At 41.4% G+C, this 27264-nt stretch overlaps 1 protein-coding gene across 1 annotated transcript in view; it reads right to left on the reverse strand.

Annotated features, from left to right (window-relative positions):
• LOC140151299 (helicase-like transcription factor) overlaps positions 1-19432 on the reverse strand; it is a 52866-nt gene extending 33434 nt beyond the window's left edge. Inside the window, 3 exon segments of the mRNA XM_072173582.1 lie at positions 9147-9313; positions 10138-10489; positions 19288-19432. Coding sequence (XP_072029683.1) covers positions 9147-9313; positions 10138-10416 — 446 coding nt within the window. The 5' untranslated portion in view covers positions 10417-10489; positions 19288-19432.
• Between the last annotated feature and the right edge of the window lie 7832 nt (positions 19433-27264).

The following is a 27264-nucleotide window of genomic DNA, read 5'->3' on the forward strand; positions in this document are numbered from 1 at the left end:
TGTCTCATTGCACCAAGCGTAGTATGGAGCCAGACTCTGGCTATACGCACGGAGGGTAGACTTCCGCCTAGCCCCGGCGATGAGAAAAACAGCTTCTGATGAAAAGTATCCCTCCGCTGCGTGTTCCTGGTAAGGGCCATGCAGCTAACTGCAGGTGCTCTAGTGATAGACTGGTACCTCCGCTCCGGGCATCCGGAGTAGATCTGGTACTGGGAGTGCCAGCGGCCTTGCCGCTAGCAGAATGACAATGCAGTCTTCCCACCCGATCTTGGCCACCACCCTCATGAGTAGTGAGATCGGAGGGACTGCATAAGCTGTCATCCCTCCCCAGTCTATGGACAGAGACTCTTGAGCAGTACACCGGCAGTGGATGATGCGATGAGATGCGAACAGATCTTTCGAGGGGTGGTACATCCCTTGAAGATCGCCTGAGCGACCTGCGGAGCAAGGGACCATTCTGCTGGTCCCGACACCCTTCCTCGTGACAGATTGTGCGCGAGGATGCTGGTGACGCCCGCGATGTGTATCGCTCTCATCGTAATCTGCCTGAACTTGCACCACCCTATCAGGTGTCGTGCATGCAGGCTCAATCGTGGTGGCCCGGAGTCCCCTTGTCTGTTGGGGTAGGCTACCACGGTTGTGTTATCCGTCAGGACAACGGTATGTGATTCCACGATCACCTCCTCGTAAGCGAGGGAGGTTGATGTGAAACTCTGTCTCTATGGCCCCCATAGGCCCGAGACGGAGTCTCCGTGGATGTGGACCCCCAGCCCCGTTTTGACGCTATGGTCGCTCACTACGTGACATACCGGGGTGCAGGAAACCTGACACCCTGGGTCAAATTGGGCTGATGGGTCCACCACCAGAGTTCCTCTCGCGCGATCTCCGACAACGGAACGCGAGGGATATTGGTGACGACTGGGCCTGCAAGCAGGCTAGAAGGTGTAGTTGGGTAAGCCTAACGTAGAAACGGCAGTACAGTACGAGGTCTACCATACTGGCCATTAGGCCTACCACCTTCATCCATGCCACAGCGGGTTTTGCCCGAGACTCGGCCAAGAGTCAGGCACACCGCACCATGTTCGTCACCCGCTCGGGTGAGAGCACCGCGAACCCCTCCCTGAGGGTGATCTGGGCCCCTACAAATAGTGGTGTTCTGCGTCGGGACCACGCTGGACTTTTTGAGCTGATCAAAAATCCAGGGTCCCGCACCCACGGACTATCAACCCCATGAGACCCGTGTAGTCTTCAGTGGAGTGCGTCCGTGATATGAGCCAAACGTCCAGGTAGCAACTGATGTTGACACCCCTGTGCTTCAGGTACGCTGCCACCGCTCTGACCAAGAGTGTTAAACACCCTGGGAGAGATGGACAGTCCGGATGGCCGGTATCAAAACTGGTAATTTTGATCCTGTACCTAGAAGCGCAGATGCCTCCGATCTTGAGAGGCGATTGGCATATGCAGATAGGCGTCCGAGAGATCTAGCGATGTTGTTCCCATGCCCCTGATGGGGCAGGCTAGCACCGAGGCGAGAGTCCCCATTCTGAACCTCTTGGGCCTGAAGAACGTGTTCAACAGCCTGCGGTTCGGATGGGGCTCCTGTCGTCCTGTCTTCCTTGGAGCCAATGGCTCCAAGATCACCCGTGAGAACGGGGGTAGACCGGGACAATCGCCCGCTTCGTGAGAAGCTGTGTGATCCCTGTCAGTAGTGCCCGACGCTGGGGGCCGTCTGACGGCACTACTGTGGACCTCTGAAATGTGCAGACGAATGTGGGGAGACTGGGTTGCCAGTCTGTAACCCCCACTCACCACTGACCATACCCAGGCGCTCAAAGAGATGGTTTCCCACCTCTGGGTGAAAGCCATAAGCGGTCGCCCACTGGGAGATCCCCTGTGGAAAAACCGCTGAGCCCCCAGGAATGCTCTGCCTAGCTTCCCTTGGAAGAGCGTTGCTCTTCTTCGGGCTTGCCAGCTGTTCCTGTGCTACCCTTGCGCCTCCCAGAAATGGGTGCTGCAGAGGTAGTGGGCTCGGGTACTGTTGGTGGTGCACGGCCTGCTGAAGTCGGAGCTCCTACCCATGGTAAGGGCAGTTTCCGACCTCTTCAGAGTGCTCCGTTGGTAGCTTCTTTGCACGGTCCTCCACCGTAGCGCAGAAGCATCCAAAGAGAAAAAGGACCCTGCCTTTCCATCGCGTTGAGCGATTGGAGTGGCAGGCCCCTCCCCGGCGCTGAGTGGACACCCTATGGGCTAGGCCCATGGAGCTCTCGTTGAGGCTAGCTGTTAGCACCGCTAATAGGCTCACCTTGCGGAAGAGCTCAGATGTTGTCTGAGCGTGATACGCTTGACGACATCTGGGTCCCTCTCGGATCCCCTCAGGTAGGTCCCGTGGTCCTCCCGCGTTACACGCAGAGGAAGGCGTGCAAGCACGCGGGCGCCATAGCTCTACTGAGCTCGACAGCCCCACGATATCTACCCGTGAGGTTTGCCGGGAATGAGAGTGCAGGCGCCCCTGTGAGGAAGCAGCAGCTGAGCATCCTACTGAAAGGATCCCTGGTCCTCCTCCATGGACTCCCCCTTAGGGGGTGTCCGGAGGAAGATCAGTGCTGTTGCTCCCCTCGCGGGGCAGCGGGGGAAGGAGATTGTAGTGATGTCACTACCGGACTCAGCTTCCGACTCCTTTCCCTCGCCCACAGTATCCGTATCATGCTCCGATGATGACGGTAACTGAGGACGGGCATCTGAAAACGGGTAAGAAGGCATAACCACTGTGTGGCTCGCCGACTACCTGCCAGCAGAAGAGGGAGTACTCCCGCAAGACCCTGAGGTATCCGCCATGGCACCACTGGGTCCGCGATGCTCTCGCAGCCGCCGTCCTAGCGCTTAGCAGCACGGGCCTACCCTGATCAAGATCTGGGTTAGCCCCATGCCGGCTGGCCTGGTCAACAGCTGATGTTGGTACTGCGTGGCCATCGCTAGGCGACACTTGCCACGGTGCTAGGCCGTGGAAGAAACACCCTGCGGCGGGTACCACGGGCATACCCAGCCGGCAGCTGACCCTGAAAGGATCCGCCACCAGGGTAACCCCATGGTACTGCAGTACCAGCACCGCCTCCCCCTTGTTGCCACAGAGACTGTGGCGACTAAAGCGAGTGCTGCGGTACCGGTGCGGTATCAGCGTGGGTACCCGTGAGGGTTCCCAACTGTGGACCGCTGTACCCTCGCCACACTGCGTTCCCTGTTTGGGGGATCAAGCTGTGTGCTGGCGTGGTACCGGCGCTGGTACTAGCATGGGTACCCGTGAGGGTTCCCGGTTGTGTACCGCTGTAGGCGCGTGGTTCCAGCGTAGGTGCCCGTGAGGGCTCCGGCTGTGTACCACTGTACCCATGCCTCACTGCGTTCCCGCAAGGATCAAGCCGTGCATGTATGGGTACCCGCTATACCGGCTGTCCCTTGGCTAGAGGGAGCTTGCCTAGTACCACGGGTAGCTGAGCGCAGATACCCCGATCAATCACCTCGCCACCTGAATAGGCAGCGTCAATCAATGGAGCTATGCCCTGTTGATTTGACAGTGATCGATCAAGAGAGGGTAATTGACCCATTGACGGTAATGGATCACCCACGCTCCGCTGGCTCTCGAGGACATAAGTGGGTTGTTGATCAGCTAGGCTGTTCAAGCTACTTACTGTACCCTCTAGAGCTTCGCCCAAGGTCGCTGTGTGTGGCGGACCACTCCCGGCAGCTATGGGCGGGTGCATAGCGGCTACCACTGAAGTCAAGCCGTAGCTCGTCTTTGTAGCTGCCACCGAATGCACCTGGGTCGCTGTCCCGTGAGAGACTGCGAGCCCAACCCCTGAATAATCGCCAGCCAGTCCCTGTGGACAGCCAGCAGCTATTCTAGGGCCCAGGGTATCACTCGGCGGTCCCGCCATGAAACGCTGCCGTGTGACAACCCCAGTTGGTTCTGCTAAGACTACACCCACAGCGTTAGCCGCGGTATCGTCTCTGCTGAACCCATGCATGCTAGGGTTCAACCCAGGCAAGCCCGGGTACCCTTGCATGCTGCCCGTCGCTGGCTACTACTGTGGCTGTTTGAGCCCGTAGATATGCCTGCAACAGACGGGTGTCCTCCTGCTAAAAACCCGTGAGGATTTTCGCTAGAGGACTGGTATCCTCCTGCTACAAAACCCGCTAGGGTTTTCGCTGGTGGTTACCGCTCTGCTGCCTGCTACTTTGCTCCGACGTAGTCAGTGCTTTCGCTGGCTGCTGAGCCTTTGGACGCGCTTAGCAGTCCCGAAGGAACCGCCTGCTTGTCCGGGACCGGAGCCCCTTAAGCAGACCTGCCATGACCCATAGGGGCTGTCACAGCAGAATCTACCGATCGACTGGTATCCTCCTGCTGCAAAACCCGCTAGGGTTTTCGCTGGTGGTTACCGCTCTGCTGCCTGCTACTTTGCTCCGACGTATAGTCAGTGCTTTCGCTGGCTGCTGAGCCTTTGGGACGCTTAGCAGTCCCGAAGGAACCGCCTGCTTGTCCGGGGACCGGAGCCCCTTAAGCAGACCTGCCATGACCCATAGGGGCTGTCACAGCAGAATCCACCGTGTCGACCTTACCAGTGCCCTTGGTAGATTTCTTCTTCGTCTTATGGCGATGGACGGAGCCTATCCCAATCGTCAAGCTGGAACTCGGAGAGTCCTAAGCAAAAGAAAGACATCTAGAAGATCGTGAGCACTCCCTGTGGGTGAAACAGAGCGGGTGTGGGTCCCGCTCCGTCACCAGGGAAGGGCAAGCCCGACAGGGCCGAGGCGAAGCGAGGAGAAAGGGAGGGGGCACTACCCCCCAACACGCGACTCAAGCCCAGTAAGCAAACCTGAGCACGGAGGCTGGTCGCTAACGTTAGTGGTAAAGTAAGGACTGGCTAACTTTATTACTAAAATGTCAGACGGGTCCCTACCAATCCCCACCGTATGAATATCTGATTAACTCGTCTTTATTGGACGGTAATGAAGACATAACGATAGAGTAATCACCCTAACATAGCAACAATAACCTACCGTACATGAAATACAATGTGTATGTACAAACATCTATTGTAACTTACAGGCTGCAATGGTTGTTTTACGTGGGAAACAAAATGAATGGCGTCAACGAGCGGCCATTTTGAATTGCTCGTGTGTCCCGTATACAAACGGAGGCACGATATGTAGCTAAGTTTTGGATCGTTTTTTGTCACTTTTTCGCCAGAAAATGCCGTCAAAACTATCCTCAGCCGAACAATACCGGTTTGGTTTTACCTAAGGTGTGAAACTACAACCGTATATCTCGCCTTTTGGTCGAGAAATTGATACACAGTGCTATGAACAATCGATAGGCACGTCTGTGTCAGTCGGAGACCAAGGAGGATAAGGACGATCATATGGTGTGACGTCACCTTTTGGGTGAGTCCACCGGGGATCGGGGTTTTTGTTATTTATTCATTTATGTGGGACAAAATGACTATTGGTTTTCCGCATCTCGGGATCGATGCAAGAAGTATCTTAATCAACATCGGAAACGGTAAGATCGACCGGTGTACTGAGTCTAAATAGTTACTGAGATATTGTCATTTCACCTGGTTAATGTGAATATTATATGGTTACTATGGGCGGCCATCTTAGATTGTGGGTGTCCTAGACATCAGACAACCGCGACACCCTCTTCATTCAATTAGACAGTCTTGATTTAGTAGGGATAGAGACCTCAATGACCCTTGTAGGTCAAGCAGATTCAATTATTGTCTTTTCATCTGGCTAATATGATGATTATGGTTGCTACGGGCGGCCATCTTGGATTTCAGGTGTCCTAGACCTCAGACATACATGAAACCCCCTTCATTCACTCAGCCAGCCTTGATTTAGTGGGGATATACACCTCAATGACCCTTGTAGGTCAAGCAGATTCCGAATTGTTGTCATTTTACCTGGCTAATTTGATGATTTATGGTTGTTGAAGGCGGCCATCTTGGATTTCAGGTGTCCTGGACCTCAGATATCCATGAAACCCCCTTCATTCACTCAGCCAGCCTTGATTTAGTGGGGATAGACAACTCAATGACCCTTGTAGGTCAAGCAGATTCCGAATTATTGTCATTTCACCTGGCTAATATGATGATTTATGGTCGCTTTGGCGGCCATCTTGATTTCAGGTGTCCTGGACCTCATACATCCATGAAACCCCCTTCATTCACTAAGCCAGCCTTGATTTAGTGGGGATAGACACCTCAACGACCCTTGTAGGTCAGATTCCGAATTATTGTCATTTCACCTGGCTAATATGATGAGTATGGTTGCTACGGGCGGCCATCTTGGATTCCAGGTGTCCTGGACCTCAGACATACATGAAACCCCCTTCATTCAATCAGACAGCTTTGATTTAGTGGGGATAGACACCTCAATCACCTCCCTAGGTCAAGTAGTTTCAGAGTTATTGTCATTTTACCTGGTTCATAAGTACATTTTGGCGGCCATTTTGAAAAATGGCTATATACAGAGTTTGCCCGGGTTTGGAATTTTCCACCTAGTAGAATTTGGTAGACCTATGCATACCCTACTCGAATCAACTTTCAAACTTTCCTCTTTGAAAAATGTATACGGGTCTGTAGGACAGGGCCTGGACTATTGTGAGATTCTATTGAATTGAGCAATGCTAAAACGTTTTTCCTGACCCTTTATATTTTTGACAAGCAAAATGTTTATAATTTACTGAAATGTTCCGTTCACAATTGAAAATGTCACATCCGCTTCTGTAAATTGTATACAAAACTGTCCTCTAAAGACAAAGACAAAGCTTTGAAATAATCATATATGACATGTACAAAATAATAAACCTATTTTAGAAAGTCAAATATCATGTTGTTAAAGTATTTTGGCCTAAAAACTACTAATTTTGAGGATGTGACATGTGAACGGAAATTGAAGCTTTTTGAATCTCCTGTCACAATTAAAGAAGGCATACTGAATTAAAGATTTGTTGTGCCTTTTGATCCCCCACAAACCTTTAATGAAATAACTTCAAACTGGCATCCTAGTCCCATTCCTGTCTTAGTTCTTTGAAGAAACTATTTTGGATGTGACAGGTACCATGGATGTGACACATGTGAACGGAAACTTTGAAATGACATCTGCAAGCTAAGTTGATGAAGGAGTTTTCATTAAATGGTGTCATTAGATAGCTCATAGCAGGAGATTTTTAAAAATCAAGGAGAAAAAATTCTGCCACATTTTGTTAATAAATTATACTATTTGGAAAATTAATCGGATTTGACAAAATTGTGAACGGAATTTGTTGGCAAAAATTCAAAATATCGCTGTATCTACATATTAAGAGCAACAAGTGTAATTTGTTCAACAAATAGTAACAAGACTCTGAACTTTACTAAAACACACTAGTTTGCCATTCATGTAAAGTATTAGTCGATCTATTCCACTTTGAATAAGGTACATAGATGTGAACGGAAAATGTCACATCCAAATTCAGAAATTTAAATGGTTCTCATGCTAGTTTAACTGACAACTAATACTTTGTTCATGTATGGCTGTATAGTGCAACTTGTTCACTACATAAAAACAACAAAAGCAGCTGGTAGGCTCAACATAGTAAAAAGTGGCAGCATTGGAAAATAAATGTCTGTTTCCAGGTTGCTAGTGAAATGTGTTTTTTTGACCACTTCTGACCCCTGTGCGCCCTGAAAGATAAAACTAGAAAGGCCGATTAAGCTAATGGAGGTAGGCCATACAGAGACAATGAAAAATCACCAACAGTAAATTCTGTAACCCCATTATTTTTTACACACCAGGCCAGATATGTTGAAAATCAAAAAGTGGCGCCTAACCGTGAAATGGGCCAAATGTGACCAAATGGTGGCTTCCTTCACTCATTTCCTATTATGATCAATGTATTACTCTGCAGAGTTTGAGGCTAGTATGTATAGTATACTAGTCTCAGACAGATATAAAGTGTACATTATATGTGACCTGTTACCACGAAATCGGCGTAAAGTCGCCACAACTTTATACTCATTTTGTTGAGTTGGTATTTTCAAGATATTTGGTCTGACTATTTGATGTTCTTTGTTTGCCACCACCTGTACAAACCAGTAGCATTATCCTTCGTGAATGGCCCATTGTGCATACAGACATACTTAGTGGCTTTAACAAGTGAGTGAACACCAACAGTAGCCAGGGCGTTTTGAGTGACTAACACCTTGCGACTTTACTCTGATTTCGTGGTAGCAGGTCACATATAAGGGTTGTTTTACAATCAGGGTACATTTGGGCTGAGCACCATATTGTGCCCTGTTTCAAATATTAGATTAACTTATAATTAAAAGTTGCCATGCCTAATTATTGGCCCCTATTAATTCCACCTACAGCCACAAAGAAACTGTTTGAAATGCTTAGCAAATGATGAAAATATACATTTCTGTATGATTTTGGGACAAAATAGTCGTCTCATTTGACCTTTGTGAACTTAGCAAATGATATATCACTGCCAGCAATACCATAAAAACATATTTTGACAGTTCAGAAGTAATGTTTGAAACATGATTGTTTAAAATTGAGAACCATGTAAGATTGCGACTGTTTCATTAATTGTACCATTTCTTCAAATTTATGTTGAAAATTCCGTCAAAAAATGTCCTCTCCGAATACAAGCTCGTAATCCATAGTTAAAATTGACCCAAGACTAAAATTTTATTTTCTTGAAAAACACTTATATATATCCTACAAACTCATAATAAACACTTAGTCCACTTACACTTAGTTTCCATGTATCACATGTTTGAAAGTTGGACGTCAGGTTTCCATCAAAATGTGTCCTCTCCGAAAAATTGGGTATACAGAAACGTGTGTATCAAAAACATGTTTCTGGCATAACTTGAAACTCTGAACACTTGACGCCTAAAATTTTTACAGATTTCCTATTTGACCCATCTACAACACAAAAACAAATAAATTGAGGAAAAACTAGACACTTCATTTTTCACCCCCAGTGAGACAATCTGTGTACCCTGATTGTAAAACAACCCATAAGCAAAATAACCAAAACTAGATAAATATGACCTGAAGGCTCTGATGCAAATCAATTACTGAAGGTAACAGGACCTTACCCTTCCAATCTGGCTAATTTGTTGTCTACTATAAATGCAAGTGGAGCTGCCAGCTCCCTCTTGATATGACCAACTTGTTCTCCCCAGATGTTCTCTACCTTGACAGCATTGGTATCATATGGATTGCGAGGCTCTCTCACCAAGGACACCATCTCTTTGTTATTCACCTACAGATATACATGTTTAAAAAGAGAAAAAATAAGTATCAACACCTGTCACCAGTTGTATGAACTTGTATCACAAGTAAACAAAATTTACAAACAAATGTATGTATCATTGGAAACCTGGATTGTTCAAATACATGTAGCTATAGTTTTATCAGCTCGTAATCGGCGGGCCTTATAATATGGCAGATTAATATTATCAATTAATTTTATTTCGAGAAATGTCTTATGACAACTCGTCAGAAGTATCACAAATTATTATTTAAGTCCTATACTTTGTCTATACTATCAAGTAAGCCTAACAATTCCTGCCGATTACGAGCCGATCAAACTACAGTATAGATTTTGCTGGCCCCTTGGCAGGCGACCCTTGGATAAAAAAAATGAGAGAAAGCAGATAGTACATGTCTTTAGAATTGGCTTGTAACCAGGTATAAATTCAACTTTTCAAATGGTCTTTGTTTCAAGTCATTTTGTACAATTTCCATCAAATTGTAATATTGTTATTCTTGACTCAAAATGGTGAAATAATATTTGTAATAACTGTCAGGCAATGTTTCTGTCCATTTTAAGCCAAAATAACAAAGTAATTTAAAGTTGGGAGTTCCATGGGGGACAAATTAAACAACATTACAAGTATCATCATGATGTATGCCAAAATTGCTGTTGACCTAACAAACACAACAAATGTGACTGCTTGTAAGTTGAGACATGGGTAATTTCAGGGTAAACATTGTAAATATATGCCAAAAAAAATCAGGTTTGATACATAAACCCATTTCATACTGGTAAATTATACATAATGGCTTTATAGAAATAGCACTTACCTCTCCCCTGTAGTATTGTAAACCAACCGCAGGCCCTCTCACAGTCCCCAATAGCACATGGCCTGCATCGTCATCATCCCCAGCATCTCCTGCTGTACCTTGTTGGCTGGAAGATGGTGTATCTACCCACGAGTCTCTCTCAGATTGACTATGTACATGTACATCATCAGGTAACCATGTGGGAGTTCCAAGGCTTTCACCACGGCTCCATCGATAATTGTTTTTTTGTTTGCTCTTCCATCGATAATTGTTACCCCCTCTCCACCTGTTCCACGACATTCTTGTAAGAAAAGTTGAAGCTCGGCTGGTATCTAATATAGCCTAGTTATATTCTTGGTTGCTCTCGAGGAAGCTTTACATAAATTTAGAACAGAAAAAAAATTTGATTAAAATAAGTGATTGTCCATTCATTCACAAACAAAAAACAAACATCAAATAAATAAAGCAAAATGATGTTGGCAACCATTTACATGCAAGGCTTATATTAAGCAGGCACCCAGGCTTTTTTTACCCCATGCAGGGGTTGTGAATTATAGGGGGGAAAGATCTGCTTATTGTTGTTGTAGTTGTGACTTGAATACCGTACTTAAGTTGTAGGCTCCGCTGCTTGCTTGAACGGTAGTTTCTTTTAGATTGTTCCAGTCAGTAATGGTTCGGGGAATTAGTTTTTGTGGCACTGGATGCGAGTTTGGTGATGAATAAAACTTTTTGTATTATTGTGGCGAGAAAGCCGGGTAACTGGCGTAATTAACGGTCACTGTTGGGGTTCAAATGTAAAATGAAAAATCTGTTGATCTCGCTACCGATAACTTCACATTCTAGGCTCAAGGGCTAGAGACCATTGCATTCAAAATCTAGTCTGATTCACTGAAGTATGACACTGTGTAAAGCAATGGAAGTTCAGAAGTAAACACAGCCGATCACAAAAGGCGATTGCATCAAAAATGTTGCTAAAATAACATTACAAGTTCAGCAAATAGGCAAATCTTGCTCAAAAGATACCGTTCAGTTGACTCAAACAGGCCTTGTCTTTTGAGGCGAGTGAGAGTGATCACTCGCCTAAAATGAAGCTGAGGAGGAGAGCTTTTTATCACTCGCCTACATCTGGTGTAATAATAATAAGTGATTAAAATCACTCACCTACAGCTCTCCTGGCAAGTTTTGAGGAGAGTGATTTGTCACTCCCCAGCAATTTTCAAAAGACAAGGCTTGCTCAAAGTATAAATTGGTTGACTCATCGAAATAACTTTCATCCAAATTTCGACATTTACAGAATAAATAACCTTCGGTGCAAAAAATGCATCGCTGTCCGACCGAAAAAGGATAGCAAAGCAGGACCACTCGCTGCCCTCGGTAAAAGCAAACATTGTTGTAGGCCTATCACTGACTCCCAATCAGCAGATACCTGCTCCAAAATCAGATCGTAAGATTGTTCGTCCTATTACTGACTCAGCTAAACGATCTTTTGGCCAATGGATCACTTCTGAGAGTTGGGAGGAAGTTTATACAACTGATGGTGCGGATGAGAAAGTGAATTGTTTGAAAAAATTGTGCGTGAAAAATATGAGTTACACTTTCCGGAAAAATCTGTTAGACACAGACAAATGGATAAACAGTGGTAACGGACAAGTTGAGATGCATGATGGATGAACGTTGTAAAGCCTACAAGGGTGGTGACCAGGAAAGATACAAGAGCAGAGGGTCGCGCTAACCTGTGTTACTGCGCGTACAGCGCATATTTTTAAGTTTGAGCGCATATATTCATTTTTGCATACCAGTTCAGGGGTTTTCATGCACGCAGAAAAATGAAAACATGAAAGAAAAATAAAAGCTTCAATCTCCAATATTTACGGTCTGTCCAGAAATTATGTACCGGTACCGTAACATAAAATGCAATGTAACATAAATGTTGAAGTGAAGTCGCCGTAGCATTGTAACATAATTTAAAAATAGAAATAAAATACACACCGCCGGCATAATTACACAGATTGCGATGTTGTCTAGAATCACTGCTGATAAGTTATTGCAGTACTGAATGATGACAGTACAAGAGACTTCCCATTTCGCAATGAAATACAACAATATGTGTAGCTAAGGAGAGATATTACGAAAACAATATTGAAGGCCTGAGAACTACAATGTAATAGCACAGGGAAATGGCACAGTCATGTTAAAAATCTGACTGGGTCCTAAACATCTTCTTCTATAAATATGGATCCAGTGGAGCTTGCTGACACAATCAACAAACATTTTGCCAGCGTTTGTAACCAAATGCCTATTCTAGATCTTGCAAATTTGCAGGCTTAAGCTTATTGCCCTAACTTACCTCCACCAGAAATACTTCTAAGTGAAGTTGGAATAAAAATTCCTTTAAAAAAGGAATAGGGCGCCCAATGGGAGCTTTGATGTGATGTGCTGAACCGTTTGGGTACAATTTTCTTCTAAAACAATAATGTAACATTAGCATAGTACGCAAAGATAGATTAGGAAATAGAAAGCATATCTATTACGGTGAGAGATGTGTAAAATCGCACTGCATGGGATGTAAGAGGATTGGTTTCAAATAAATAGGAATAAAGACCAGGTTATCATTTTGGTTACTATTGTTAGGAAATCATGTGGGGGGGGGGGGGGTGTTGTTGGCCCAGAATTATTTTATTCTGAATATGACCTGTTTGCATATTTATAGTAAGGATTGTTTTCCAAGTGGACATATGATATAGTGGTCGGTGGTAATACCGGACAATATTGCAAGCCTGGCTATTGATTTAACGGAAAGTCACCGCGGATATCAGGTTTTAAGAGCATTTGAACTTGTTAAACATGTTTAAGCGATACAAAGATCCTGGTGTATTGGGTGTTTTTATTTACCCATTAATTTTGTATAATTTCAAACAAAAAGGGAAGCCTAGATACGCACAGGCTTTTAAAGGTGAACCTCATTGAAAATAAAGTTATATATCAATGAAAAGCTTATGATGCCAGGAAGCAGAAAAGAATATTTTTATTTGCCTAACGCACCAGGATAGACATAATCTCCATGCAAAGATTGGATATTGGCACCCCCTAAATTACAAAACGAAATCGTTCAAATTGGGCGCTTTTCGATGATGCGTCAGCACGGGGACACACAGTTACTTCCGGGTTTGATTGTAAACACAATGTCCGTGTATTACTGTGGCATGCATCGGGCCAATGCACTAATTCAGTCATTGTCAACTTACTTTACATGAAAAATATCTTCAATAAAATAAGAATAACATGAAGGAAATATCATGATCAAATCAAGAATGAAGTTCCTGAATAAAGTGTGTGGATTTAAAAATGGGAAAAGTGCTGGCCGGGGTGATTTGGGATAGGCCAATCCATCCACGATATGCATAGGGAATATTACAGTAAAGCACGAAGAGCTTAAGATTCAGCGAAGAACCGGACTGAAAACAGATTGCAAAAATAACTGCTAGTGCTACCAGTTCAGATCGTCACACCAAGTTGAGATGAACTTATCACAATGAGAAAATGAAGGCATAGAATAAGGTACATGTACAGGATTTTTTAATTATTTCTTAGCTTTACAACCGGTCATAGCCGGTCATGTATGATAGGCGAACTCGTATATAGATATTAGATACATACGGGATGAGCTCAGCTCAGCGGACTGACTGAGTCTCACTACGCCGAGTGTTCAGTATCCGCGACTGTACTGTACTTGCAGACAAAATGACCGATTTGATATTCACATTCTGATATTTCCAACTTATTGCTACTTCATCAGCAAAATTTATTCCTGTAATGTTCCAAATATAAGGAGCGATTGATCAAATCTCCTGACAGCGCAAGTGCTACGAGGGACGAAGCCCCAAGCGAGTCGCTGTGTTTGTGCATATCCGTCCCTGCCATTTCTTCAGCATCCAGCAGCAATTTCACGATCGTGTTCGGTAATCCATAAAACATGAATGTTTCACTTTTTCAGTACCGTACACTGATTGTAATATCATTAAAGACTCGTGACACAAGTGACAATATTTTAATTTTATTCAGATTTCAGAATTCCATCAAATAACGGTCTACTAAGCCTAAATTGTATTTATTTTATAATAAAGTATCTGCCGAGTATCTGTTTCTTTCAATCGCGATTGTGTGGAAAGAATGTATTACCGCAATGCGCTAAATATGAAAACCTTTATATGGGCTGGATTTGATGAAATCGGTGGTTTCTTATTATTTTTTGATTACTTCAAGACGATATTTTTTTAAATCAGATATTTTAAAATGAATCAAGAATAGGGAATGTCACAAACAAGTATTTAATTTGTTATTCGATCATGTTTATTCAGTCCATGACATGAACGGTCCAGCAAGCATTTGCGCATGGGATTGATCCCAGCGAAATTCAAACTCAATTACCCAGTTATACCCAGAGTTATGACTGATTTTGTCAAAAAGTTACGGAAAATTTATGTGTTGACCATAATTCTATTATTTCTAATATATATAGAAGGAACCAGCAACTTGAAGATTCCTCTAATTTCAAGCTTTATTGTCAAAATCAGACTTGCCGGGCAGCTTGCAAAGTACAGGAAGCAAGTCTTGTTAACATGTTTCCGAGTAGGATCACGTGACTGCGAACCCTGAGCTTACGTCACGAGCATTCTCAAGGTCATAGACGATTGATTTGGGTGCTTTTTGGTTGTCTTTAAAAAGACCAAAAATTCAATCATTTTTTTAATTTTTCAGCTTTATTGGCCATCAAAAAAATCGGGAAAAATAATTTTTAGTATCCTGACATCATAAGCTTTCCATTGATATATAACTTTATTTTCAATGAGGTTCACCTTTAAGGATTTTTGTAAATTTTGTCAATTGCAACTACCGCGCTCGATTTTCCAGGGATATGAGATCATCCCTGTTTTAAAAAAAATAAGAAACCATGTTTATTGCTGGAATTCCAAGTTCCTTGATCGACATAGCAGCTTTTTGGATCAAGAAGTAGGACACCATGCTCTTTACCGAGGAAACCAGTCTTCTCTCTCTCTCTTTTATTGGACAAAATACGTGCCAGGGTGCCATACGAGTGCACGGTTATGCCGTCTCTGTTTATTCTAGTAAATCACGCTACTCTTCACCTGGATCATACTCTGTGTTTGTAATAGCGTCATCTCTTGAAAAGCATGTACAAGACTAAAAGGCAAAATTATTAATTTCGTATTTCAAGCGTTAATTCCTGCTGTATATAGATCTACTGCATTCAATGCATATTAGTAAACAGTAATAAAATCAAAATCAAAACCAAGTTAGTTGTGTTATTTATTCTAGTAGCACATACTTTTTAAACAAAACAGATGCAGAGTAAATCTAGAAAGACCGAAATTTGAAGCATTTTGCAAAGACGGCAAAGTCAAGCCAATAGGTATAGGGGCGCCGCCGTAACGGGCGCCCTAGTCTTAACAAAATCTAGGTATCCCAGGCAAACCTTAGTTAACACATTGCTAGTCAGCGAAATTCGTCGAGACCGGGACCCAAACACAATGCATATTTACATAGGTCGGTGAAGGAAACCTACATAAATATGTTTTCTATACTACACTTGACCCAAATATATGATTTTTATGGTGATAATCAAGTCGCACATGGAATTTTAGAGGGATTTTGATAGCAGTTCCATTAAAAAAAGCTGCTATCGCCATGAGACTAAGATCTAGAAACACCCCTAAATGCCGTTTTGGGGAATTTTGCTATCTGAATCTTTTTGATGAAAGTCAATCTTTGACAAGATGTAACTTTGTTACGGAAAGTGCTATGACAAAAATGTTTTCAGTTTTGGCTTTCCTTACTCAAGGGCTTTAATTTGATATGTAAAATGGTGCAGTTTGATGGCAAATTTGAATTCACCTAGCATACCTACAAATTCAAAACTCGTAAGGCCAATGGAACTTGATTATTAGTTTCCGATTGGATGTTTGAAAAAAAGGACGAGGTCGCTATTTCATTATTCATTATTCGGTTTCTTTTCATTATCCATTATGTCAACAAAATCAATGATTTCATGAACAGCTTTCTCCAAATTTGTAGGTACCCCACCAGTACCAAAGTATATTGTTGATGAAAGACTATCTCAAAACCAGTATTAATGCTTAGATCATCTTTACAGACATTTTGCAACAGATTGAGAAAAGATTTGAATTTGTTTTCATTAAAATGAAAAGAAATTTGCAATTTTTGTAATCACTAGAAATATGAGGTAATCCTTAAATTTCCATTATTTGCTACAGCCTACATCCTCTACCCCTACAACTAAGAAAAACTGTTGATTATGATCAGCAGGGGATGTCAGACATTTTGAGAGTTTCAAATTTTGATTATTTGCATTTCAATTTTCAGATAATTGACTTTTTAATGAAAATAATGAAAGTTTTTGTCAAATTGAAAAAGTGATGCGAGGCGGTCAATAGGAAACTAACAATCGAGTTCCATTAGCCTAAGGCAACACACTCAAACAACAAGATCGAGATCGAGCGTACCGCTCCATGAGCATGATGAGCGAGTGGTCCATCATGCAAAATTGCAAATTTATGCTTAACTCGAGTAAGGTCATGAAGTTGTAATAATCCTTCATATAAGAAGTACCTGGATAAGATAGGTCATACATAGTTCAGATTCGGAGGAAGTGATGTGTCAACATTATTACTCTTAGCTTCTACTAGCTAAGTCCACGTGTTCTCAGTGACACTGCCCTCTCCTTGGAAAATATGCCATTCAAAAGTAGGATACACAGACAGTAGAGTGGGAGTCGTCGGTTGCTATTCAAGTAGCGAGCCAGGGATGTGGGGGTCACTCTCACATCCCTGGAATATGGCATGATTCTATAGGCAGGAGAAGTAACACTGAGAACTCGTCTTATTAAACATTAAGGCACGGGCCAGGATGATTTGCACATCAATCCTGAATGCCCATCGTAATAAAAGAGAGGTATCTCGACAGTAGTAACTAAAAGAATGTTGTCTTAACGTCTTTCGATCAAGTCACACGTTTGTCTCTCCAGATCAAGATAACCGTACCCAGATGGATTGTAGGCCCATTCGCGTATCTTTTAAGTAAACATAATGAACGTACTTCCATTCAGCCACAGAACAATCGGACCGTACAAATTCCTACAAGTGATTGGAAGAAACCCTACAAAGTTGAAGGTTCTCAAGGTTCTCGAGTAATGTGTAGGTAACCTAGGCAAACCTTAGTTAACACATTTACTAGTCAGCTTAATTCGCCATGATCGGGCCCCAACACAATGCATATTTACATAGAAATTTGAATTTTTTTCGAGAATAGGTGGGTGAAGGAAACCTACATAAATATGTTTTCTATACTTCACTTGACCCAAATATATGATTTTTTATGGTGAAAATCAAGTCGCACATGGAATTTTAGAGGATTTTGATAGCAGTTCCATTAAAAAAGCTGCTATCGCCATGAGACTAAGATCTAGAAACACCCCGAAATGCCGTTTTGGGGAATTTTGCTAGCTGAATCTTTTTGATGAAAGTCAATCTTTGACAAGATGTAACTTTGCTACGGAAAGTGCTATGAAAAAAAAGGTTTTCAGTTTTGGCTTAGTTTACTCAAGGGCTTTAATTTGATATATAAAATGATGCAATTTGATGGCAAATTTGAATTCACCTAGCATACAGGTAATGTGAACCTGCGACATGAGTTCAGTGCGGCTGCCTCCATCCTAGACCTGCCTGCATGTCTTCGGTCCTAGCCTTCAACATACTGACATTTACTGGGCCCGATAATGTCATAATGTTAAATAAAGATTACCGAGTTTAATACAGTTACTGGAACTACCTCCATCCTGTCTGGACACATCACTGTGATCACACTTCATGTTGAGGTAGGAATAGGGCCATGATCAGTGATGATCAATGATGATGTGCATGTGTGTCGGGCTACTATGCTACACTAATTTTTTACTATACTAAAATGCAGCAAACCTTTTACGAGCGCGACTACCGTGATGTTGCAAATTCGGCGCTAACAACGCGTACGGCGCACAGTTCATTCATAAATTTCCACTCAGCAACAAGATATCACCTTAGCAGCCAATCAGAGACAAGTGTGTACAACGCAGTACATACGCGATGTATCCTTACAATACGCGCTCGTAAAAGGTTTTCTGCATTTTAGTATACATTCAAATGATTCATGAATCGTGCAATACATTTAGTAGGTATGCTAGGTGAATTTAAATTTGCCATCAAACTGCATCATTTTATATATCAAATTAAAGCCCTTGAGTAAACAAAGCCAAAACTGAAAACCATTTTTTCATAGCACTTTCCGTAGCAAAGTTACATCTTGTCAAAGATTGACTTTCATCAAAAAGTTTCAGCTAGCAAAATTCCCCAAAACGGCATTTCGGGGGTGTTTCTAGATCTTAGTCTCATTATGATAGCAGCTTTTTTTAATGGAAATGCTATCCAAATCCCTCTCAAATTCCATGTGCGGGTGACTTATCACCATAAAAATCATATATTTGGGTCAAGTGAAGTATAGAAAACATATTTATGTAGGTTTCTTTCTTCGGGCACTTGTTTTAAATTTCTATGTAAAAATGCATTGACATTGTCGGCGAATTTGACTGACTAGCAAATGTGTTAACTAAGGTTTGCCTGGGTTACCTACATTTCAGAGGATGATTTAAGCACTTCCCAGAAGTCTTGCGGTTAGCACAGCTGTGTGAGTGAACATGACACCACTGCCCGCCCACTGCATACACAAGTGCATGGTTAAATTTGAATTTGGACAGATATATTTACAATAAATACACCTTCAAAAAGTTGGTCGATTTCACATTTTATGTTATCTACAGTAGGTGTGAATTATCCTTCATGCATACATCACTTTATATCTGAAATCGACCAAGTAATGACGACACAAGGGCAATTCTAAAACAACCTCTTTTGCACAGAGTTCAATGGGATTTGAAAAGTAAAGTGGCAGTTGAAACTCTAGTGATAACACTTTTACAGTGCATGATGGGGCTTCCTTAAATCATCCTCTGCCTACATTTAGGCCTATTTTTTATAGTTGAAGTTCATGAGTTTATAATATTAGTACAATATAAAATATAAAATGTTAATATGTTTGTACCTTAGCTCAGTGTCAGCTTAGCTCTACTCGAGTTCAAGTTGTTCCTGTGAATATTAACAACTTCTGCTGCCTAAAACAATGACAGGCTTGACAGCTTGCTGCCCATGTGTTGATGAAAGTCGTCTGCCAAATTCTGCTCCAAAATACCGCGCGCCCTTTAATTTGACTGAAGCCAGTCGAACAGATTTGGGCGCATTTTGGGCGGGCCATTCAGATTGCAGGGGAACTATTTTTTGGGACCGGGGGGCCAGGGGGGAGTGGCCCCTTCACTTTTTGACTGGGGTCTCCCCCCCCCCCCCCCACCACACTTTTAACCCATAATGTGCTGTGTGTACCATACCTGGATGAACATAAATAATCAAATCTCTAGGGTAAATTGGGGTAAATGGAACGCTGTGAATACCGGCACCGTCTGGCAATTTCCTCAATCAAGAATAAAATTAGGCAACATCATACCGAGTGTTCCATTTACCCCAACGCCATACATTCTGCTTTTGTTTCATACCCCAAATTTGGGTTTACTCGGTATTTGAGTGGAAGACAGTCTCAAATGTTGTCACTGACCATGAAGTGGTGCTACGGTTCAGTGAACATTACTACGGGTAACACGGTTGACTGATAGGGGCCTATAGGCCTATAGGCCTATAACATGTTAATATATTTTTACTGATTGGTTTGAATATTAGATACTACACAGTAGGCCTAACTATTAAAATTCATGGTAGATTTGGCTCCCTATTGATTTTTTAGGCTGAAAACTATTTTTTTCTGTTATAAATGTTGGTATTTTATACAGCGCCTTTCACATGTGAACATGTATCAAAGCGCTTTACATTTATTCCGCCGTCGTTATATGTCAGCTGCTTACAATGCCCAAGGCATGCTCATACCTTTGGGCGGCGCTCAATGGACAGTATTCATAACAGCTCCCCATTTCACACCTGGGTGGAGAGGAGTAATCGAGATAAAGTGTCTTACTCAAGGGCACAACACGATGGCGTCGCCGGGGCTCGAACCCGCAACCTCATTATGAGTCGTAGCCCGTTCCGCTCGGCCACCGTGCTCCCTGCTTATCTACCATAAGAAAGTGTATTTTTACGTGGTATTTACCATATTTATAAAAAAAAACCACGAAAACAAAATTATTGTTGTTCACAAAATAGGCCTATAGGGCCTATGTTAAATAAAATATTCTGATGTCTTTTCAATGTAAATATAGGCCTAGGCCTAGCTATGAATAGGCTCCTTGCAAGTAATGCCCCTTGTTCCAATTACCCACCCCCGTGTTTTACCCCCAATTTGTAGGGGTAACTAACACCATGATATGTATTTGGACCGAGTACAAGAAACAAAGCATAAAATGGGAGTTTATCTGTTGAAACAAGTTGTAAAAACATATTATCTATTTATTGAAACAAACAAAAATCATATGGATAGGCCTACCCTCCCGACCACAGAAAGTGATTTACCGTATTGCTTAAGCGTTCCATTTACCCCAATTTACCCTACATGCTTAAAAGCTTTAAAGAAAGTGTAAAAATGATGCACGAAATGGCTTCAATTGGACCTTCATTTTCACTATACAATAATAGTGAAAACTTATCCACAAATGGCTTGGGCCTTCATTTAGGCCTTAACCCATTTTCGGATTTTTCAAACTAAAATTTCAAACCAAATGGCTTCAATTCATTATTGGGCCTTCAGTTTGCAAAAGTTTCTCACTTCTGAGGAGGGCATATCCGGACCCCCTCAGACGCCCCCCTGCACTGCTTATAGCCTTCAAGGTTAAAATAGATAAACAGGCAGATGATAATCTCTGCTTTATACCTAAGTGCCGTTTTAAATTTTGGTCAGCTTCGTCATTTTTACATTTCTTTTAGCTATGCAGTCGGCCTAATGCCGATTTTTCTCTGAGTGCGCAACCCCGTTCAATGCAGTTTTGCCGTTTCGCGCGTACTGAATCATCATCTACAACGCGTGCTAGGCCAAGTTGTTGATGGTTTTGATTTTTTTTTTTTTTTTTTTTTTTTTTTAATATTATTATTATCACTTTTTTTTTTTTTTGCTTGCTATCTTCTGAAGATAGCAATTTTGGTCAGCTTCGTCATTTTAACGTTTCTTTATAGCTTTGCATTCGGCTATGCCGATTTTTATACTAAATGAAAATGTGGCGAGACATGCCGCAATTTGCTCGATTCTGGTGCCGGTGTCTATAGATTTACATGGGTAATATTAAAATAGAAATATCTCAAGAACCGAATACCGTATGACGCTGAAACAAACTTTGAAATAAAGCTTTTACATTTCTCTATCTGTTTTATGTCATTTTGGTGTTTGTCGGATTCGTGTGATTTTGCTATCAACTGCAGATAGATCAAATTTAAATGCCCGTTGGTTGTCGTTTTTGTCTGCTGAACGAGATAAAGGGTAGGCTACTGACATACCACAAAAAAGCTTTCCATAGACTTTGCGTGTTGAATAGGGGCCGCGTTTTGGCCATAAGTCGAGTTACGTCCAACTTTGAAATATATATTTGATATCATCTTAACTAGAACAAAATTCTGCATAACATTTCTGAAAATGACTACACATTTTAGGTCCGACTAATTTTTGAGAAAATTAGTGCTATGATAAAAAGGCCACATTTTCCCGTGTTTACATCCGACTGCTAACCGCGTTCTGACCTCGTTTGTTCACTATGCGCCCATAATCGTAAATATCACTCAAATTTTCACATTTTCTTTTCAAATTTGTAGAGATCACATTCACAAGTTCTTGTAAAACACTATTTTCAACACTACAATTGTTAACATTGTACCGATTTTCTAGAATATTTAGGCAAAGTTTGGGACTACAGGCGTGATAAACTTTTACCGGAAACCGCTTCACAGGCGGATTTAGTGGTATACGAACCCTAAAGCGATATTTTATAGAATCATGTTACTGGTGTGCTATCTTCTGAAGATCAAATTAAAATTTCAAATGTTGCTACATTTGGTTTTGGTTTATAATTTTAATTGCATGTGGGTTTTTGTTCTACCTACTGAATACTAGTATAGGCCTATAACTGAAATAAATGCAAGCCTATGTTTTCATTGTCCCCTGCGCGAGATATATATTTTCGAATCGAATTAGGCCTACTGGTGCTATATCTACTGAGAATCAAATTAAAATTTCAAATGTTGCGACATTTTGTTTTGGTTTAATTTGGGACTATATAGGCGTTAATTTGGGACTATATGAGATTCTATATGCTAGGCCTATCTTCAGTAGATATAGCGAAAAAAATCCTAAAACGCGCACGGTTTCTCTGCGCGAATAAAAATAAATCGGCATTCGGCCTATATGCCGCGCTATTAAATAAGAGGGGGAGAGGTAAAAACAGAGAAACAGGCAGATGCGGAAAGTGATGAGTCTGTAATATCGCTTTAAACTTTCTGATCGGGAATTTAAAAAATCGGCATTTGGCCTATATGCCGCGCTATTAAAAAAAAAGGCGGGGGGGTGAAGAGGTAAAATAGAGAAACAGGCAGATGATAATCTCTGCTTTATAAGTGCCGTTTTAAATTGTGGTCAGCTTCGTCATTTTTACATTTCTTTATAGCTCTGCAGTTGGCCTAATGCTGATTTTTCTCTGAGCGCGCAACCCTGTCTGTTCAATGCAGTTTTACCGTTTCGCGCCGTACTGAATCATCATCTACAACGCGTGCTAGGCAATGTTTTTTTTTTAATATTATTATTATTTTTATTTTTTTTTTGCTTGCTATATTCTGAAGATAGTAATTTTGGTCAGCTTCGTCATTTTAACATTTCTTCATAGCTTTGCATTCGGCCTAGTGCCGATTTTTATACTAAAAGAAAATGTGGCGAGACATGCCGTAATTTGCTCGATTCTGGTGCCGGTGTCTATAGAGCTCCTCCATTGATTTACATGATTAAAATAGAAATAGGCCTATCTCAAAAACCGAATACCGTATGACGCTGAAACAAACTTTGAAATAAAGCTTTTCATTTCTCTATCTGTTTTATGTCATTTTGGTGTTTGTCGGATTCGTGTGATTTTGCTATCAACTGCAGATAGATCAAATTTAAATGCCCGTTGGTTGTCGTTTTTGTCTGCTGAACGAGATAAAGGGTAGGCTACTGTACCACAAAAAAGCTTTCCATAGACTTTACGTGTTGAATAGGGGCCGCGTTTTGGCCATAAGTCGAGTTACGTCCAACTTTGAAATATATAAAATTCTGCATAACATTTCTGAAAATGACTACACATTTTAGGTCCGACTAATTTTGAGAAAATTAGTGCTATGATAAAAGGCCACATTTTCCCGTGTTTACATCCGACTGCTAACCGCGTTCTGACCTCGTTTGTTCATGCGCACATAATCGTAAATATCACTCAAATTTTCACATTTTCTTTTCAAATTTGTAGAGATCACATTCACAAGTTCTTGTAAAACACTATTTTCAACACTACAATTGTTAATATTGTACCGATTTTCTAGAATATTTAGGCAAAGTTTGGGACTACAGGCGTGATAAACTTTTACCGGCCGCTTCACAGGCGGATTTAGTGGTATACGAACCCTAAAGCGATATTTTATAGAATCATGTTACTGGTGTGCTATCTTCTGAAGATCAAATTAAAATTTCAAATGTTGCTACATTTGGTTTTGGTTTATAATTTTAATTGCATGTGGTTTTTGTTCTACCTACTGAATACTAGTATAGGCCTATAACTGAAATAAATGCAAGCCTATGTTTTCATTGTCCCCTGCGAGAGATATATATTTTCGAATCGAATTAGGCCTACTGGTGCTATATCTACTAAGAATCAAATTAAAATTTCAAATGTTGCGACATTTTGTTTTGGTTTAATTTGGGACTATATAGGCGTTAATTTGGGACTATATGAGATTCTATATGCTAGGCCTATCTTCAGTAGATCAGAGAAGATGAGAAGAAACTCATCTTCTCTGAGTAGATATAGCGAAAAAATCCTAAAACGCGCACGGTTTCTCTGCGCGAATAAAATAAATCGGCATTCGGCCTATATGCCGCGCTATTAAATAAAAGGGGGAGAGGTAAAAACAGAGAAACAGGCAGATGCGGAAAGCGATGAGTCTGTAATATCGCTTTAAACTTTCTGATCAGGACTGATGTATTGGAAAGAAAAAACTCGCCGCTACATGATGAAGTAAAAATTTAGAGAAAATAATGTAAAACATTACTTCTAGAGTAGAAAGATGCAATGACTAGGGATGAGATTCTATATGCTATCTTCAGTAGATATGGCGTAAAAATCCTAAAACGCGCCCGATTACTCTGCCCGAATTAAAAAATCGGCATTTAGCCTATATGCCGCGCTATTAAAAAAAAAAGGCGGGGGGGTGAAGAGGTAAAATAGAGAAACAGGCAGATGATAATCTCTGCTTTATAAGTGCCGTTTTAAATTGTGGTCAGCTTCGTCATTTTACATTTCTTTATAGCTCTGCAGTTGGCCTAATGCTGATTTTTCTCTGAGCGCGCAACCTTGTCTGTTCAATGCAGTTTTACCGTTTCTCGCCGTACTGAATCATCATCTACAACGCGTGCTAGGCAATGTTTTTTTGTTTTTTTTAATATTATTATTATTATTATTATTTTTTTGCTTGCTATCTTCTGAAGATAGTAATTTTGGTCAGCTTCGTCATTTTAACATTTCTTTATAGCTTTGCATTCGGCCTAGTGCCGATTTTTATACTAAAAGAAAATGTGGCGAGACATGCCGTAATTTGCTCGATTCTGGTGCCGGTGTCTATAGAGCTCCTCCATTGATTTACATGATTAAAATAGAAATAGGCCTATCTCAAAAACCGAATACCGTATGACGCTGAAACAAACTTTGAAATAAAGCTTTTACATTTCTCTATCTGTTTTATGTCATTTTGGTGTTTGTCGGATTCGTGTGATTTTGCTATCAACTGCAGATAGATCAAATTTAAATGCCCGTTGGTTGTCGCTTTTGTCTGCTGAACGAGATAAAGGGTAGGCTACATACCACAAAACAGCTTTCCATAGACTTTACGTGTTGAATAGGGGCCGCGTTTTGGCCATAAGTCGAGTTACGTCCAACTTTGAAATATATATTTGATATCATCTTAACTAGAACAAAATTCTGCATAACATTTCTGAAAATGACTACACATTTTAGGTCCGACTAATTTTTGAGAAAATTAGTGCTATGATAAAAGGCCACATTTTCCCGTGTTTACATCCGACTGCTAACCGCGTTCTGACCTCGTTTGTTCATGCGCCCATAATCGTAAATATCACTCAAATTTTCACATTTTCTTTTCAAATTTGTAGAGATCACATTCACAAGTTCTTGTAAAACACTATTTTCAACACTACAATTGTTAACATTGTACCGATTTTCTAGAATATTTAGGCAAAGTTTGGGACTACAGGCGTGATAAACTTTTACCGGAAACCGCTTCACAGGCGGATTTAGTGGTATACGAACCCTAAAGCGATATTTTATAGAATCATGTTACTGGTGTGCTATCTTCTGAAGATCAAATTAAAATTTCAAATGTTGCTACATTTGGTTTTGGTTTATAATTTTAATTGCATGTGGTTTTTGTTCTACCTACTGAATACTAGTATAGGCCTATAACTGAAATAAATGCAAGCCTATGTTTTCATTGTCCCCTGCGCGAGATATATATTTTCGAATCGAATTAGGCCTACTGGTGCTATATCTACTGAGAATCAAATTAACATTTCAAATGTTGCGACATTTTGTTTTGGTTTAATTTGGGACTATATAGGCGTTAATTTGGGACTATATGAGATTCTATATGCTAGGCCTATCTTCAGTAGATATAGCGAAAAAAATCCTAAAACGCGCACGGTTTCTCTGCGCGAATTAAAATAAATCGGCATTCGGCCTATATGCCGCGCTATTAAAGAAAAGGGGGAGAGGTAAAAACAGAGAAACAGGCAGATGCGGAAAGTGATGAGTCTGTAATATCGCTTTAAACTTTCTGATCGGGAATTTAAAAAATCGGCATTTGGCCTATATGCCGCGCTATAAAAAAAAAAAAGGCGGGGGGGGGGGTGAAGAGGTAAAAATAGAGAAACAGGCAGATGATAATCTCTGCTTTATAAGTGCCGTTTTAAATTGTGGTCAGCTTCGTCATTTTACATTTCTTTATAGCTCTGCAGTTGGCCTAATGCTGATTTTTTCTCTGAGCGCGCAACCCTGTCTGTTCAATGCAGTTTTACCGTTTCGCGCCGTACTGAATCATCATCTACAACGCGTGCTAGGCAATGTTTTTTTTTTAATATTATTATTATTTTTATTTTTTTTTCCTTGCTATATTCTGAAGATAGTAATTTTGGTCAGCTTCGTCATTTTAACATTTCTTTATAGCTTTGCATTCGGCCTAGTGCCGATTTTTATACTAAAAGAAAATGTGGCGAGACATGCCGTAATTTGCTCGATTCTGGTGTCGGTGTCTATAGAGCTCCTCCATTGATTTACATGATTAAAATAGAAATAGGCCTATCTCAAAAACCGAATACCGTATGACGCTGAAACAAACTTTGAAAGAAAGCTTTTACATTTCTCTATCTGTTTTATGTCATTTTGGTGTTTGTCGGATTCGTGTGATTTTGCTATCAACTGCAGATAGATCAAATTTAAATGCCCGTTGGTTGTCGTTTTTGTCTGCTGAACGAGATAAAGGGTAGGCTACTGTACCACAAAAAAGCTTTCCATAGACTTTACGTGTTGAATAGGGGCCGCGTTTTGGCCATAAGTCGAGTTACGTCCAACTTTGAAATATATATTTGATATCATCTTAACTAGAACAAAATTCTGCATAACATTTCTGAAAATGACTACACATTTTAGGTCCGACTAATTTTTGAGAAAATTAGTGCTATGATAAAAAGGCCACATTTTCCCGTGTTTACATCCGACTGCTAACC

Source organism: Amphiura filiformis, chromosome 4 (assembly GCF_039555335.1).
Source record: "Amphiura filiformis chromosome 4, Afil_fr2py, whole genome shotgun sequence".
NCBI classification, from domain to species: domain Eukaryota; kingdom Metazoa; phylum Echinodermata; class Ophiuroidea; order Amphilepidida; family Amphiuridae; genus Amphiura; species Amphiura filiformis.